The 18,626-nt window shown below is 38.7% G+C and overlaps 1 protein-coding gene across 2 annotated transcripts; it reads right to left on the reverse strand.

Annotated features, from left to right (window-relative positions):
* Positions 1-4,742: 4,742 nt before the first annotated feature.
* Positions 4,743-18,210, reverse strand: LOC104602653 (putative protein phosphatase 2C 15). Of its 2 annotated transcripts, none has more exons than XM_010266439.3 (9): positions 17,533-18,210; positions 16,770-17,248; positions 15,858-16,029; positions 15,592-15,745; positions 15,444-15,507; positions 15,185-15,292; positions 14,891-15,016; positions 14,467-14,699; positions 4,743-5,163 (listed from the first exon to the last, which is right to left on the reverse strand). In XM_010266439.3, exons 2-9 carry the CDS (start codon positions 17,004-17,006, stop codon positions 4,944-4,946), a joined length of 1,314 nt encoding a protein of 437 aa, XP_010264741.1. In that variant the 5' UTR covers positions 17,007-17,248; positions 17,533-18,210; the 3' UTR covers positions 4,743-4,943. The 2 variants fall into 2 exon arrangements, with proteins under 2 accessions (XP_010264741.1, XP_010264732.1); XM_010266430.3 differs by having other exon boundaries at positions 17,408-18,210.
* Between the last annotated feature and the right edge of the window lie 416 nt (positions 18,211-18,626).

Here is an 18,626-nt window from a genome sequence, read left to right on the forward strand (position 1 = left end):
ATTATTAATTTATTTTAGTATTTAATTTAATTTTTTTTATATAGTAATAATAATAACTAAATTTGTAATTATTTAAATATTTACTTAAAATATTTTTTCCAACCGAGTATAATTATTATATAATAAATTTGTTAATTCATATTTTGCATTTAAGAATAAACATTAATGATTTGACTTAACAATTTTAATGACATTTAATAAATATTGATTCTTATTTAAGGTTTAATTATTGTATTTGGTAATTATTATGGGGCATGCTTTGAATAAACATTAATGATAGCTGATGATTGTTATTTTTTTTATTATTTACTTAATTAAGTACTTGATGATTGTTATTATTATTAATTATTTTTATAAATAATTGATTGTTATTATTATTTACTTAATCCAGTAATTTTCAACAAGTAATTATTTGATTTAATTTGAATTATTTCATTTTTTTTAATTATTTATAATAGACATTTAGGGTAGGCTCATTATTTCATTTAAGAGATTTACCATGTTTTATCTAGACAATGACCCCATACTAAGTAAGGGGCAACTACAGTATCATTTAATTTGAAATTTACTGTTTAACAATAAAAAATCAATGTCTTGTTGAGCAACCCACCACAAAAAAGTATCAATAACTTTGAAATCATTAATCTATTTATAAAATAGTAAAATTAGATGGATGTTTACAACAATCTCACCAATGCTGCTTAATATTTAGGGACATATGAATGGATAAAAAACATTTAAATGATATCCATTCAAAGAAGCAAAAAAGGAAGAAAATCATTCAAAGAACTGCTAAGAAAAATAGTCCATGCCAAACCACATTTGAAGATGCATCCATCCTCTAAAGTAAGAGATGAAAAATATATGACTACAACCAAATCATCATTATGTATGACTACAATCAATTGATAATATAATTAGGACTCCAAAGCCCATCCAACAGAAGAAACATGAAAAAAAGGAGAATAATGAGACCATCCTGAGTATGGAAGCCACCTCCAAGTTAAGTGGCAAAACTTCTTTTGGTCAATCATGGTTATGGATTTTAAGTCTAAGCTCCCCATAGTGCACGTAGACCGGCTTGAATTTATCTTTAGGAAAAAGGTAGGGGATCTTGTACATAACCTAATGGTATGTTTGAATTATGGGAATTGAGAGATAGAAATAGGAAATGTAGGTTGAAATTATAATTTTGGGCATGTTGATGTGTCAAATTCAAGTCACTTAGAATACTCATAGATTTTTCAGTTCATTCATTTAGTGGTAATTTGAACATTTTTTATTCCATGTCTCTATTGAGTAATATAGATTAATAATATATTAATAATTATGAAATCAGTAATAATAATAAGTAGATTATTATTACTATTATTTACTAATATTATATTCTTATTATGTGTGCATTGATTTTGAAATAAGTAATATTAAATTATTATTATTATTATTATTATGAAGTAATTAATTTGTTATAATTACAATTTTTAATTAATTCCTAAAATAGCAATTGCTTTTATAATTCTTTTAGTTTATAATTCTTTTAGAAGAAACACCAATAACACAAAAGACATGCTAAATGTGTGAATATGTTTTTCTTTTGCCAATTGGAAGCAACATTTACTTCTTTTGTCTTCTTATTGTAACTCAGTTGCTCTTTCAATGTATGATAGCTGATTCAATCAGTGAAATAATATCTAAACAATTCTTTGGGATTTCATTTATCCTAGACAAACCAAAACACAGATGTACATTATAGACTATTTAATCAGGACACAAACAAATAGATCTGCATAAAACACAAAATACAAATGTAGGATAAAATGTTGAATGGCCTTTGTCCCAAGAAAATGAAAATGCTGAGTGCAAGAAATCACTCTTCGAGATATAGGTATCACAAATAACTATGTCACGTGCATATCGTCCAGTATGAAATGGAAGAAACACAGACATACCTGGCCAATCCCCCCAAAAAGCTCTCTTAGCTCTTTAATACTCACATCCGATGGCAGATTGGAGATGTAGATTCTTGAGTTGTCGCAATAATCCTCACAATTCTCATCGCATTGTTTGACCTTAGCTGGAGGTTCAGCTGGAGCACCACCATAGCCACCACCTGAGTGTCGGGGGCACCACCATATCCACCATCATACCCACCCGGTGGACCTCCACGACCACTTCAGCATGTATCAACCGGGGCACGCCACCATAACTATTTGGAGGGGCACCATAGGATGGGGGATACGAATGAGGACCACCAATGTAGCTGGTAGGAGGAGGTACGGGTGGATTCGAGCCGAGTCGAGTCGAATACTATTAAGTTTGAGCTTGGTTCGAGACTGTTCTACAAGGCTCAAGCTCGAGCCAAAACCTTGAGCACAAGCTTGGTTCAAGTAAAAAATTCATAAGTTCGAGCTCGATTTTGAGAAAAAATATTTTATAAAAATAAAAAATTATATATAAAAATATTTTTTATTTGATATTTAAAAACTTAAGAATTATAATAATTAATAATTATAATATATATATTCAAGCTAGCCCGCGAGCCAAGCTCTAATAGGCTCAAGCTTAGCTCATTTAATAATCGAACTAATGAATTGGACTCGAACTCGGTTGAAACCAAGCCGAACTCGAACAACTCATGAAAAGCTTGACTCGTTGCCACCCCTAAAAGGAAGAATTGCTTCTGTTCCATAATTACTATTTCCACCATAAGAATTCGGGTGAGGAGGATAATTTCCACTACCACCACCGTAGGATCCCGATGCAGGCATAGCCATTTGACCCTAACTACCATCTTCTCTTCCTTGACCACCAGCATAAGAGCCACCTCTTCCACCACCGTCTATACCACCATAACCACTGTTTCTACCACCACGGTGCCCACCATATCCGCCTCCGCTTCCTCCTCTGTTATAACCACCGCCACTACCAGCATGATCGCCTGCTCCACTTGGAGAGGGCGCACCACATTTATTGCATTCAACTCTTCTTGCAAAGTTCAGATTCCCACAACTACAAAAAATAAGATTGAAGGTATCCAAAGCCAACACAAGTTTCGGAGGGAAAAGAATGAACGGACAAATTCAAACAACCTGAACTTCAACACATTCTAATAACGCATAGTAAATCGCAGAGGAAAACAACAATAAACCGGGAAAAGGAAGGATGCAAAATAGCACCTTAGGTTGGGATAGAGCCAATTTCCTTCCCTACCACTGCCGCCTCTGTTACCACCACCTCCACCTCTACTGTCACAATCCCCTCCTTGGTATCCGCCACCACCGACTGCAAGCAGAGGCGGACATGGCCTCTATTGCCACAACCCCCTCTTTGATCTAGAGCATGAATCACATTTAATGTAGAGATTGTAAATTTCTCAGTTGCAGTTTGGATGCAAGAAAATAAACTTGATTCCTGGTTTTGGTGCAGAGCATGAATCACATTTGACGCAGAGAATACAACTTTCTGAATTGCAGTTTGAGTACAGGGGGTACTAATGAATTGGTTGGAACAAATATTTTGAAATTCAAATAAAATTAATTATTAGGTTTTTTTCCTGAAAATTGGCAATGTAGGTTTATCCACACATAACAAACTGTACATGAATGACAAATTACTCAAGTCTAAACAATCAACTCATTTAACATATTGTCCTTTTTTCTAAGAAGAGATTGAGAGTGGGATGAAGTTGCAAACTTCTCTGAGATGCAAACCTCTCTAAATGTGCAGAAAAATAGATAATTCGGTTGGATGAAGTTGCATATTGTTCAGAGATGAAAATTGAAATGTTGCATATTCTCCTTTTTTTTAGGAAACGAAAGAGTGAGAGCTTCCCACTCCAGCACTCCTCACTTTTTTGTAAAAAAGAATTTGAATGGCACGTGACTTTGCATGGTCGTGGGCTGTGTTCTTGAATGGCCACTTCTCAGATTATTGACACGTGTCTACTTTTTCTCATAATAATTGGAAGGCCACTATTCAGATTGTTCTTGATTTTGCAAATTATTGGGAGGACAATTGTCTTACAATAGGGCTGCCTTGTGTCTGACTAGAAGGGGGCTTGACCTGATTTCATCTTCACTTATATCCTCTTCCAAGTTAATTGGCGTTTCGAGAATGGTGAGGCTCCCAATGGATGGCATGGCCATATCTACTGACCACAATAGACTGGCCACTCCACTAGGGGGTGTTTATAAAAAACTGAAAATCTGAAAAATCAAATGAAAAAATGCGATTAACGGAATCAATTGGTATATATATTTATAATAATTTATTTATAATATATTATATATGATTTATTATTTATAATATAATATTATATATTTATATATTTATATAATATATATTATATAAAAAACAGAAAATTTGAAAAACCAAACTGGTCAAAAACCAAAACTGATCGACCGGTTAAGCAGTGATTCCGATTAGCCACAAAGCCGTAGAGCTGCACACTGGGAACATCTCTCATAGGAGTTCGGGTTTGCTGATCACAGCACATTGCTGGTCATTAGTCAATGCGTTGTGGTCAACATTATCCGCACTCTCTCTCATATTTGAATTCTGTCTTCATGGAAGATGTTCCCAATGTGCTGTGGTATGGTATTGTGGTCAGCTGATCCAAACTCTTCGAACAAGTCATCTTCAGTAGAGATCAAAGCGAGGTGGTGCGGCCTATGAAGGAAAAGTCATCACCACAACAACAAAGTCATCTTCTTCAGTAGAGATCAAAGCGAGGTAAGCAAATATTGAATATCAAAAGCTAGAGAGAGAGGAGGAATCATATTACTTTTCTTGAGATGCCATGATTGAGCTTGTATTATGTGTTAATATTACATATACAGGGGGGTACACCATCATATTTGGAGATCCAAACAATTGCCTGGCCAAGAAAAAAGGCCTAATAAATTGAAATCAGGGCAAAAAAGAGTGACAGAAAAACTGGACAGTTATACCACTTTAACTCCACTAGGTCGTTTTCCTTCCATTGCATCCTTCTTATTACGGCAATCAGCACAGAGGAAAGGACCTTGCCAAGGTTTTGAGCTGGTGGAAAAGATGGAACCAGCATGAACCGAAATCCCCTCACTTGGGGCAAGGTCAACTTGACAAACAGCACATGTGAAAAGACCAGATGTCGACTGCCCCATAGATGACTCATTCCCAAGTCTGATTTCCATAATCATAATAAATAAAGTACAGGAACATTGTTAGTGTGAAGTAAATAATAAAAAGACGTGACAAAACACTGAGCAATTGATACAATACCATGAAATAAGTAATGAGAAGCAAATGGGAAGCTGGATTCATCATATCAAGGTGATACCTAAGACAGCAGAATAGAGATCCTAGAGGAAATCATCGTCATACCAAACATGGCACACTCAGTGTCTTTTCTAACAGGAACCAACATTATCAGAGCATCTTAGTTGTTACAATTCAATGCCCTGGGATTTGGAATAGAAATGGGTGTCTAATGCAGTAATTCTCTCTTTACCTTGTTTAGGGTTCAGGTGATGGGAGATAACAATGCAGAGATTCGATCCGAAATTGATTTAGGACCTATTGGGGTCTTATCACTTTCAATTCTGGTGTTGGGCTTCATTGGGCAAAGGAAGACAATTTGAGTGGTTACTGATGAAGAATAAAGATAAAGAAGCAAGTAGAGAGCTTGCTGTCTACCAGACCAGAATGATTAAAAGATTATGAAGAAACAGAAGAACCCGTGCTGCTCTTGTAATTTACAATAACAATGACTCAATGTATAGACTCAACATAAGGGCTCAGATTACTTTAAATGTAAGAAACAACGTCTGATTACTTCAAAACAAAGGCAAACCTATTGATAACCCACTGAGAAACCTAAATAAAAACTTACTCAAACAATTCTAGTGACTCGTTATTAATCCAACTAAAACTAAACAAACCAAAAGGAACTCCAAGAAAGACCAATAGAAAGACTGGAATCTCACCAAAAACTGACACCCTTTTGGAAAAACAGACCTAACTCTCTCAAAACATGCTAGAATTACAATATATATTAATCTGATTGGATAGATAACTAAACAACCGGTCTAGTGACACCAAAATCATGAAAAACATTGACCTCATGAAAGTTAGGCTAAAAGAAAAAGTCGTGTAATTCTAACTTCAACTTCTAACACTCTCTAGAAGGGGATTCAAAGGTGGTCATAGACTGGCTGATGAATCATGAAGAGGCTCTATGGACATATAGAAATGAAATTAAGAGGATTAGATGGTTGACAAGGACTATGGTTGTGTAGGTGCAGTGGGTTCAAAGATCAGCCAACTCTCTGGCTGACACTCAAGCTAAGCAAGGGGTAATATGTATAAGTGGACTGTCTAAAATATTTTTACCCTTTAAGATGATTAACCTTACCTCCAATACACTGAACTAGAAATTGAATAAATCAATATCTTGAGCACCCAAAAATTTAAGAAATTCCCATTGGTGTAGGCATAGGAAGAAAACTGATTTCTTTCTCCATGGATTCTTTCCTTGTTTCAGAAAAAAGGATTATTCCATTGTATCCATCATCAGAAAGGCTATAAAACAGTTTAGCGGGTGTCATCTCAATGATGCAAACCACACGTCAGGGAAGGGTATGCTAACATAGTCCAAAATCCTGGAATTGTGTTCTAGTAGACATAAAGATCTAGCAATATTGCATGAACTATTCAGTCAACTCAGCTTCCAACATGAGTGTGTCAAAAATGATCATCTTTGCACCTTTGCCCTCAACTAATGCTACACAATAACCTCCTAGGTGGATCCATAGTAAGCAATGACCTGGTGTTTCAGAGAACCACCTATGGTAATGTGGTTTGTATTTCATTTAGCACATTCTATGTGTACACATACACACATACATATTAATTATCCAATTGCTGTGCAGATTTTCCTTTTTATTCTCTGCAGTAATAGCCCGCTTGGTTTCAAAATCGAACAGCGACTGAAAAGTCATTACTTTCTTTATTAGCAGATGAAATGCATTAGGATGTCTAAACTTGTCATTTGTTAGGTTTTTTCTTAAATTAGCAGGTCTATATGGTCAAATATCAAGTTTATTACTTTTTTTGATGGATAACATGAATTTTTTAAAAAAGTTATTTATCAAATTTATTATTTGTTTATCATAAAAAGTTACCAAGCTTTAGGCATTTAATTAAAATCAGGCCTTCCTCACCAGGCCCAATTAATAACAGAGTTAGTTCTGGGCCTGTTATTTACAGACCCATATGGTCTAGGTCAGCACCAGGTCTGCCTTACCTAGTTTCCTATCAGGTAGGGACTGGATCTTGCTTGATCCAGCCCAGACCGAACTTATTAATGGGTCTACTTCAATGTCACCAGGGTAAGCAACTAGAACGAATTAGACCCATTACCTATGCTCACCTTGGCATTTAGATAACAGTTAGAAAATAAACAAGCAATAGTTTGGTGCGATGGTACAATCTTGGGCTCACAAGTGCATGAATGCAAGTTTAAGTCTGAAAACAACCACTGTGTGCAATAAAATGCCAAGGTTATTTCTATATCTAGTCCACCCCTCCCAAGCCCAGATACAGATAGCCAGGGCCAGCACTGGATAATAGGCCTTCAGGAAATACAAAAGTAGTCCCTAGTATTCTTAAACCAAATTGAAACAAGTTTTTTTTGTACGAAAACCAGGTGATAACACAAAAATACAAGCTCTACTGGTGGTCTTCAACGGTTCAAGTGTTCAACCACAGCCAAACTGGACCAGACAAGACTGCCATACTTGATCCAATTACACCATTTTCCATTGGAAAGTTCAATAATCATGTAGAGAACACTGATGTGGGCCCCACAGCAGTGGTCCCCACTGTGTTCATAGGACAGCATGTGTAATTATTTGTTTCAGTCATAGTAGTGTCAGTTGGGGTCAGTTTGTTATTTCAGTTGTTATTTATTTCAGTTTTTTATTTACTTTATTTGTCATGTAAGTACTAAGGGCAGATCTGTCCTTTTCTCTATGTACTGAACATAACCTATAAATACTAAGAGAGTGGCGGCGGCAGATGTGTTAGAATCTGTCCCTCCTTTCAAACCCTTGTGTTCTCCCGTTTCTCTTCTCTTCCTCCTCCTTCCTCTCACTTTTCTTCTACTTTTCTTAACCTAAAATCTATTAGGGTTCAAGGCTGATTGCAGTCTTGATCTTCTACTTGGTATCAAAGCCTATCTAGGGCTTCTCATGTGTGTCTAGTCCATTCGACCACATGAGAACCAGCTAGGGCTGGAAACTTATGAAGAAATATTCGTCGGCTGATTCTTGGAGATTACCAGGAGAGTTTCGCAGCTGTTGAGGACTTGCCCGGCTTGCAGAGAGTTGGTAATTAGGAAGAAGCAGCGAAGGCTAGGGTTCAGGTAAACCCTGGAAGGCAGTCAACAGCATTCTTTGAGTAAGTTTTATTTAGTTTCTAGAGACTGCTATCAGTCGAGATAGGTTGGACCTATCTAGAAGGAGAGGCTGAACTGCTTTAAGGTTTTTCTCTCTAATCTAGGGTTTGACTGTTGGGCCGAACCCTCTTTATCTTCTTGGAAAGTGATTGTTTTAGGGTTTTCTCTCAGAGGTGATCAGTTTTAGGGTTTCACATTGACCCTATGACAGGTCCTAACTGTACGGACTGCTTGGAAAGTGCGGCTGAGCACTTATTTCAGACCTACGATTAAAACCCTAATTCTACTCCAGCATCTCAGATTGCTCTCTAAGCTGGTTTCAAACCTATTTTTGGCTTCGAGCTCTTCTAGGGGATAAAAAAACTTGACAGACTGCTTGGTACTGTGATTGCCGATTGATTTCAGATCAGATTTGTATTGGTTTCATGCATATACTGTGATTGCCGATTGGTTTCAGATCAGACCTGCACTAGTTCATGCATATACCGTGATTACAGATTGGTTTCAGATCAGACCTGCATTGATTCCATACTGTTTTCTGATTGTGATCGACTGTCCAAGTGCTGTTTTCTGGTGTAGTGGCTCTAACAGTTTGTAGCTACTGATTCTTGACCAAAGATGGAGTTTAAAAATCAGGGAGAAAGTAGTTTTGGGAACAGCAGTTATGGTAGTGTATCTGAAACTGGGTTTCAGATTACAACTGTGAGATTTGATGGGTCAAATTACTTGGAATGGGCTCAATCAGCCATGATGGCTATTGGAGGAAGGGGAAAACTGGGTTACCTCTTGGGAGATGTGAAAGAACCTTCCAAGGAGGACCCAACGTACACCAAGTGGGTTCAAGAGAACTATTTGGTTATGGCATGACTGTGTAATTCTATGCAGCCACATATCAGCCGAAATTACTTGTGGGCAAAGACAGCCAAGGAGATATGGGATGTTGTGAAAGAAACCTATTCCCAGCCCCTTAATGTTGCCAGAGCCTATGAACTGAAGTGTGAGGTGAACAGTCTTAAACAAGGAGAGAAGCCAATTTCTGTCTACTTCTCTACCTTGAAATCATTGTGGCATGAGATTGACCATCTAGAGACCCTTAAGTGGGAGAGTCCCAAAGATGCACACTCACAGAAAGCAAGTCGAGACAAATAGGGTGTTTGAGTTTCTGGCTGGCTTGAATTCAGAATATGACATTGTGCGGCAACAGATACTGACCAGAGATAGTGTGACCCTCTCTCAAGCATACTCCCTGGTGCATAGTGATGAGACCAGGAGGAAAGTCATGATGCAACCTCAGCCCCCTTCCCCAACCCTGACAGTTGTTAAACCTAAGTCAGAGGGTGATCCAGAAAGGGACCGGAAGAAGGAAGATAAACGGGACCTGGTATGTGAACATTGCAAGAAACCCAAGCACACAAAAGATACTTGTTGGAAGCTACATCCTCATTTGGTCCCAACAAAACTAAGAAATAAGAAGGGTAATGCTCATGTGGCTGTGAACACTGATTCAACATCCTCATCAGGCACAAAAGGCACATCCCTAGAGACCTTAGTCGCAATTCGGGCTGCCCTCATACAGTTGGAAAAGGAAGTTGGGAGTTCAGCTCATCCATCTCAGTCACCATCAGCTCCTGCCACATTTGCATTTGCACATTCAGGTACTCGAGCCTCAGCTTACCATGCTTCAGCTCCAGGTAATACTAACCACTATTGGGTAATAGATTCAGGTGCATCCGACCATATGACTAGCTTGTCATCATTGTTCAATACTTATCACTTGTCCTCTGGCCGAGATAGAGTATCCACTGTTGATGGCTCTCTTGTTCCCATTTCGGGCAAGGGTGACATCAAGTTATCGGATACTATCTCTTTATCTTCTGTCTTGCATGTTCCTAAGCTTGATACTAACCTACTTTCAGTCAGTAGTATTACCAAACATATGAACTATTCAGTAACCTTTTTCCCTGACCGATGCGTTTTTCAGGACTTGGAGACGAGGAAGGTGATTAGGACTAGCCATGAGACGAATGGGATCTATCTGCTTGGAGAGAGTTCTCGTTGGGAGGAGCCAGTGGATAAGAAGTCCTTTGTTTCTCAGTTTGCGAGTCCGGTTATGCTTTGGCATAATCGATTAGGTCATTTGTCTTTCCGGTCCTTGAAGAGTCTGTTTCCTGCTTTATTTGAGTCTGTTGAGTTATCAAAGTTGAGGTGTGAGAGTTGTGAGTTTGCCAAATATTGTAGAACTTCTTATTCTTTGAGTAATAAAAGGAGTAATTCTTCTTTTGATATTGTGCATACTGATGTTTGGGGGCCATATCACATCTCTTCTATGGGTGGGTACAAATATTTTCTATTGTTTGTTGATGACCATACCCGATTTTCTTGGGTCTATCTTATGCGTTCTCGGGATGAGGTTCCTACTATGACCCAAAACTTCCATCAAATGATTCTCACTCAGTTTGGAGCCAAAATCAAAGTTCTTAGATTTGATAATGCAAAGGAATACTTTGCTAAGCCATTAACCTCCTACCTCCTCAGCCATGGAGTTATTCACCAGAGCACTTGCCCTCATACACCGCAACAGAATGGAGTTGCCAAAAGGAAGAATAGGCACATCTTGGAGGTGGCTAGAAGCATTATGTTTACCTCCAATGTACCTATTCGGTTTCGGGGTGATGCTATCCTCACGATAGTATATCTCATTAATCGGGTTCCTTCCCAGGTTCTTGATATGAAAACCCCTTTTTCCCTTCTATACCCAGACGAGGAGTTGTTCATCATTCCCCTTAAAACATTTGGTTGTACCTGTTTCGTTCATCTTCTCGGGCCTCATCATTCCAAGTTTGAACCTAAGGCCTCCAAATGCATTTTCCTCGGTTATGCACAAACTCAAAAGGGTTATTGCTGCTATGATCCTATTTCAGGGAAAAGGTTTGTCTCCATGGATGTCACCTTCTTTGAGGAGACACCCTATTATCCTAGGGTTTCTCCTCAGGGGGAGAGCAGTGAGAGTGGGATTTTGAGTCTCTTTCCTCAGGGGGAGCATAGTGGGAGTGGGGCTGTTCCTTTACCTATTCCATTGGGTGATGAAGGCTATAGTGGTGAGGGTGGTCAGAGGGATCAGGAGTTGAGAGTCTATCACAGGCGATGCAGGCAGGTTGATCCTAGTCATCGGCAGTCTAGACCAGCTCCAGTTCCTTCTGTGGCTCCAGATCCAGGTATTACAGTCCCAGAGCCCACTGAGACACCTTCCACTGTTGCCACTTCCCCTCCTGTGGATGACCTTGATTTTCCTATTGCCGTCCGCAAAGGGAAACGGCATTGCACCACATCTACAACTCACGGCATCTCACAGTTTTTATCCTATGATCGCCTATCTCCCTCTTACCGGTCCTATCTCACTTCCATTGCCAACGTCCCTATTCCAAGAACAGTGCAAGAAGCCTTATCAATTCCAGAATGGAAAGATGCAATGCAAGTCGAAATGGATGCCCTGTTGAAGAATAATACTTGGGCACTGGTTCACCTACCTAAAGGAAAGAAACCGGTTGGATGTAGATGGGTATTCACTGTGAAGCATAATGCTGATGGCTCCATTGAAAGGTACAAAGCCCGGCTGGTCGCAAAGGGGTTCACCCAGACTTATCGTATAGACTACTTGGAGACCTTTGCCCCAATAGCCAAGATGACCACCATCCGAGTTCTATTATCCATTGTAGCAAATCATTCTTGGCCCTTGTTCCAGATGGATGTTAAAAATGCTTTTCTGAATGGAGACTTACAGGAAGAGGTCTACATGCAGTTGCCTCCTAGATTCTATGATACAGAGACAGGTAAGAAGGTTTGCCGACTGAACAAGGCATTGTATGGTTTGAAGCAGTCACCTAGAGCCTGGTTTGATAGGTTCAGATTAGCCCCTGAAAAGTTCGGTTATGTACAGGCACAGTCAAATCATACACTGTTCATTAAGAGGGTGGACTCCTCTCTGACCCTACTTGCTGTATATGTGGATGATATTGTAGTGACAGGAAATGATAGTAGTGAGATTGAGTCCCTCAAACAACTTTTTCATCAAGAGTTTGAGGTGAAAGACCTTGGTACACTACAGTATTTTTTGGGTATTGAGGTTGCTAGATCTAAACAGGGGATCTTTATCTCTCAGAGAAAATATGTTCTAGATCTGTTGGCGGAAATTGGAAAGTTAGGTGTTAAGCCTGCTGATACACCCATTGAACAGAATCACAAGATTAGTGCAGAGGGCGGGGAGCCTCTTGAAGACAAAGTTATGTTCCAACGATTGGTTGGAAAGCTCCTATATCTCTTCCTCACTAGGCCAGATATCAGTTATGCAGTTAGTGTTGTCAGCCAGTACATGCATTCCCCTAGAACTTCTCATCTCCTTGCGGTAGAGAGAATATTAGCATACTTGAAGAGATGCCCGGGTAGAGGTATACTGCTCAAGAACAATAATCACATGAAGGTGGAGATCTATATAGATGCCGATTGGGCTGGGAGTGTTGATGACAGGAGGTCTACCTCTGGATATTGTTCCCTTGTGGGAGGTAACCTTGTCTCTTGGAGGAGTAAGAAGCAGAGTGTTGTTTCCCGCTCTAGTGCTGAAGCGGAATACAGGTCAATGGTTAACGGAGTGGCTGAAATCTTATGGCTGAGATCACTACTTGAAGAATTGGGTATTGACTATGAAAAGCCCTTGATGCTGTATTGTGATAATCAGGCAGCTATTAATATAGCCCACAACCTAGTGCAGCATGACAGAACTAAACATATTGAAGTTGATCGACATTTTGTGCGAGAGAGGGTCGCATCACAAGAAGTGTATCTCCTGTATATCATATCTAATATGCAGCTCGCGGATATCCTCACTAAGGCTATACCAAGGAAGAAGTTAGAGGCAGACCTATCCAAGTTGGGAATGATAAATATCTACTCCCAACTTGAGGGGGAGTATAGAGAACACTGATGTGGGCCCCACAGCAGTGGTCCCCACTGTGTTCGTAAGACAGCATGTGTAATTATTTGTTTCAATCATAGTAGTGTCAGTTGGGGTCAGTTTGTTATTTCAGTTGTTATTTATTTCAGTTTTTTATTTACTTTATTTGTCATGTAAGTACTAAGGGCAGATCTGTCCTTTTCTCTATGTACTGAACATAACCTATAAATACTAAGAGAGTGGCGGCGGCAGATGTGTTAGAATTTGTCCCTCCTTTCAAACTCTTGTGTTCTCCTGTTTCTCTTCTCTTCTCTTCCTCCTCCCTCTCTCTTTTCTTTTACTTTTCTTAACCTAAAATCTATTAGGGTTCAAGGCTGATTGCAGTCTTGATCTTCTACTAATACTTGGATGTTACTAAATCACATGTGAAGTTGGTTGACAATCAGTAAAGAAATGTTACAAAAGCAAGAACAAATACATTAGGATGTTGCTTGGTTGAAATTTTCCTATTTAAGTTTGAAAGTATCATGGAAATCTTTTAAGTTGGAAATTTCTGGTCTCAAGAGCTAATCTAGACAGAGGACCTGTAATGTGGCCTGGGGACCTAACTTGCCACTGTCACATATTTGCAGCATCCAGTTCCACCATCAGATGGATCTTACATAGTATCAGGTGGGCCAAAAATCAGTGTTTACAGAAGAATAGAGCTGTTCAATTTTACCAGATTTAATTGGATGGATGAGAGTTCTTTTTATAGTCAAAAACAAGCTCTATAGATCATCTGATTATGCTGCCTTTTGCATAGACAATATATTGGTTTAGACCCACTTGGTTGGTCCCAATACTTGACACATAGGACAGGTGGCAATTTATAGGAGCTCATACCCCACTCCAGATGCAAAACACTGCCTATTGCGAGAATCAAAATAAAGCTATCACTATTGCAATCTTCTAGCTCACTTCTACCCAAGGAAAAAAATGACAAATAAATCAACTTCACTTTATTTGGCAGATACAAAGAAATCAAATATCAAAATAAAAAAAGGAAAAAAAAAGAACAGGAGAGAGAAAGAATGCTAACCTTTCTGCTAGCATTGCTGAACCTTCTTCAAATAACTCTTCCACTATACCCACAGCTGATAACTTTTTGGCTAGTTTATTTGCAGAATCTTGTGATCTCTTTCTGAAGATAAGAGATCTAAGCTTATTTTGCTTTTTGGGAGGGGTTAAAAGCAGCAATGGATTCTCTGGAGGAATTATGTCAACAATAATACAAGTTGTATCATCCTTCAGCCCTCTCATCCTCAAGGCTTCCTAAATAATGATCCATGGAATGATATAAAACATTACACCACTAAATAACTTGATTTAACAACAAGCTTAGCATCAAATCAAAGTTCGATTTATCAATACATTAATCATATTGAAAAATAGAAAAAGACACAACAATTAGATCTTATAGCAAAGTAAAAAGGAGAAAATAGCAACAGATGAACTTAAATCACCTTGACAACTTGCCTGGCAGCAAGCTCTGCAGGCAACCCACGACAAGACTTGGCAGCCATCTCAGAAGATAGCGCATCCCAGATGCCATCAGAAGCAATAATGAGCCTTCCCCCTGCATTTGATAGCTGGTACACCAGAGAAGAATGTTAGAAACATAGAAGTATGATTAGGTTAGCATCATGATGGCCAAAACTAAGCTGATGAATCAGAAATTAGGAAAAAAACTACAAGCCTATAAATACCCAAACAAAAATGGAAATTCAAAATTTCAGGCTCAGTAAAAAGATCGATACCTTCACTTGTTTAACATATGGTATCGGAACTATAAATTCCCCAACATCCATGTCACCAATGGACCTTGAAAGGCATAAACCCCCTGGCCAGCAACGGAGGGGACCGACCTGTACATATATAATTTAAGCATATAAGTATCACGCTTTATCAAAATTGTAGAATAATGATAAAAAATTATGTACTATAGAAAGCCTAAAAGCGGCAGTTCTTTATTTGAGATTTTAGTACATATAAAAGAGTAAAACCAGGGCACCTCACCTCAACACCACCAACAATGCTAAGTCTCCCAACTTCACCTCCACTTGCAGTAACACGTTCTCTCCTGCAGTTACAGTTTAAGCAATATATCCTTGCTTTCTAAAAGGAACTAAATAAAGATTCATAACATTAAAATAAAATCACGCACTCTTCCACATTTTCTTCAAGCCTATGATCAACAGTTAAGATAGATACAGCACCACCCTGAGCATCTAAGATGCAACGTGAGTCCCCAACTGATGCAACTGTCACAGTCCACCCATCAACTATTACAAATGTAGCAGTTGTTCCGGAAGTTTCTCCTGGCAACAGTAAGATGATGAAAGCTGGCATTAGCATATCCTCAGAACATAAAAATGAATAAAATAGAAAGCAGCAACAAACCAAGTGTGACAAAAATGATTAATCGCATGCCTCGATTCTGGAATTCCTTGTCAGTCTTCACAAACCCAGCAACTAATGCCCGAGGTAAGGCATGAAGCCACTCTTCCCGTCCAAGACCACGGGGTAATGCACCCAATACGTGATTTAACAAATTTTCCCTTGTAAAAATTGCTGCAGCATTCCCATTATGCCCATCAAAGATCTGAAAGTTGGTTCATCACATGAGTTACAAACCATCACATATATAGGATAGTAAAAAATCCATCAAATTACAACATAGGAAAAGGATTATGTGATAACTTGAACATATATTAACTGGAAAGCTTATCAATATATGATCATTGATAACTCAGTCATGATCTCCTTCTATTTATATTAAAAAATATTACAGAAGTTGCATTAAGACGAATAAAATTACTAGAATCAGGGAATAAGCTCTATATAACAATGAAAGTTTAGAGCCATGGCACTCCAAAGCAATCTGCAAAATCAACTGACACCTCTGATTTGAGATGGCCAATGAGAGACCCAACAGATAAAAAAAGCTAAAACATAGCTCCGCACCTAAAGGCAGAGCCCCTACTTTGGTTGCAAATGCAAAAGCTATGATTTTCATATTTTCCTAATTCCAAATATGGGTTTAAACTTAAACAAATTACCAACTTCAAGCATATATTCATTTGAAGATAAGCCAACCATGACCTAATACTGAGGTTTTTTTTTTGGTAAAATTAGGAGGAGCTACACAAGACGGGGGTAGCTCTGCCCCAAGCATCACAATTGCAAATGTACATTAGAGCACTAGGAAGAGCATAAATACGACCTAAGACTGAGTTCAAATGAGAAAATTAAGTTCCCAAAATGCGGATATGCATGTTTTTGTAGCATTCGCGAGAGAAAACTAAAATCTTAAAAGTTTAGAAGAAAAGAATGGTTACATACTGCAAATACAGAAAAGGTAGAGGAAGAATTCCCTGGAACTCTCTGACAGTCTGTTTTTATCAAGAAATAGTCCTCCCCTTTCCTAGACTGAGCAGCATAACCATATCTGACACTCGGCTTCTCCATCTTCTCGCTCTTCAACTCTCTGCTGATCAAGGCCGCAAGAGGAACTAGATCGTGCCGATCATGCCTACCATGCCGATCATGCCGATGACGCCTCCCTTCTGCCGACGCCATATCAACCAAACCAGAGTTAAGTCTTTGGCTCAGGCCCACAGCCTCCAAAACATCAAAACCTTGGTTTTAACTTTTAAAGTGCAATCCAACTCCGTCATGATCTCATCATGACATCCCAAAACAACTCCATTAAATTGAAACCCATAACAGAAAATCCTTAAGAAATCTCCATTTCCGGATTAGTTCTTTTCCCCAACATCACCAATGTCCCACACTCCATTGAATGAGAAGCACACCAGTCCCTAATTAAACACAAAAACAACCAACATTTACCAAATCAATTACAACATCTCCAACCTGAACCAAATACTAAACTAGTGGAACTAACTCAATAAACGTCAATGTACTTCAAATCGTAGCGAAAACAAATGAGCCCAGAAAAACAAAAAGAAACAACAAACCGTTGCAATTCAAGCAACTGCAAGCTCTGAATTAATCCATCGCATGGAGGACAAAATGTCGAACACTGCTACGACCCAGTCGATCAATTCAACTCGAAACGAAGTATAAAGAGAGTGAGAATTACCACGTCAAGTCTCGATCGTCGCCGAGTCACAACGCCTGCACCAGCCTGTAGAATGAATCCAAATGCAGATCTGATCGCAGTCACCACCCACAACTACAGCAAACCAACAAGAAGAAAACTCGATACCAAACGCGGAGTAGTGACGGCCTGACGGGATATGTACTGTAAAACTAAATAATCTAAGCATATATCCCAATTCAAAGAATTCCGCAGAAGGCACTGAAATTAATAATAATTAAAACACCCTCCTCCTTACGCCTCTAATTTCTTAGTCCAAACCAGACCAGGTCATCTGCATTGCACAAAAACACAGCCCCACCACCAAACCCAACAAGAAAAGAAAGCTCAAAATGCTTTCCAAAATAAAACCAATAAAAAATTCTTCAAAAGAGAGAATTTTGGTTAGTTCAGACTTTAAAGGGCTAAAAAGCAAACTTTTTTATTCATGAAGAAACAAAGCGGCCCCTTTGCTGAGTAAGTAACGCAATTGCTGATCCTAACTATAGAACCCAAAAGCCATTTGTCCTAGAGAAACTGTACAGGGAAGGAAAGAAAGGAAAAACAACTTAAAATATATTTACAGTGGATTCAGATCTTGAGAAGGAGTTGTTATTATTATATTTTGGACGAAAACGTGGAAAGGCAAGAAAAACGGGGTCTGTTAAAAGGGTCCAAGGTATTTCTGTGTTTGTTCTCTGTTATGTCGTTCTGTTTTCTTGTGGGTTCGGTTGAATGAAAGCTGTTTTTTTTTTTTTTACCATAAAAAAAAAGGTTAAAAGGGTCCAAGGTAGGTTGATGTTAATGTGACCGCATCTTCTTCTAAACTAAACTAAACGAAACGTTTCTGTTCTGTTCTGGTCTGTCTCCTGCTCTGTTCTGGTTTATTGTGTGGTTCTATGTTTCACTATTCACTTCGCTTTCACGCCAGAACTATTTTCCACTTCGTGGAAAAAAGCTACCACGTGCCGACCTTCTTCATGCGTTTCTGTCCCTGCAATCATATGATACTCCTAACGTGAGCCGTATGCGCAGTTGGCACTTCGAATCACATTCTAGCCCATTACCCTATTTGGTGGGCCCAATTCTCACAACCC

This window comes from Nelumbo nucifera, chromosome 3, assembly GCF_055504915.1.
Source record: "Nelumbo nucifera cultivar China Antique chromosome 3, China Antique-T2T, whole genome shotgun sequence".
Taxonomy (NCBI): domain Eukaryota; kingdom Viridiplantae; phylum Streptophyta; class Magnoliopsida; order Proteales; family Nelumbonaceae; genus Nelumbo; species Nelumbo nucifera.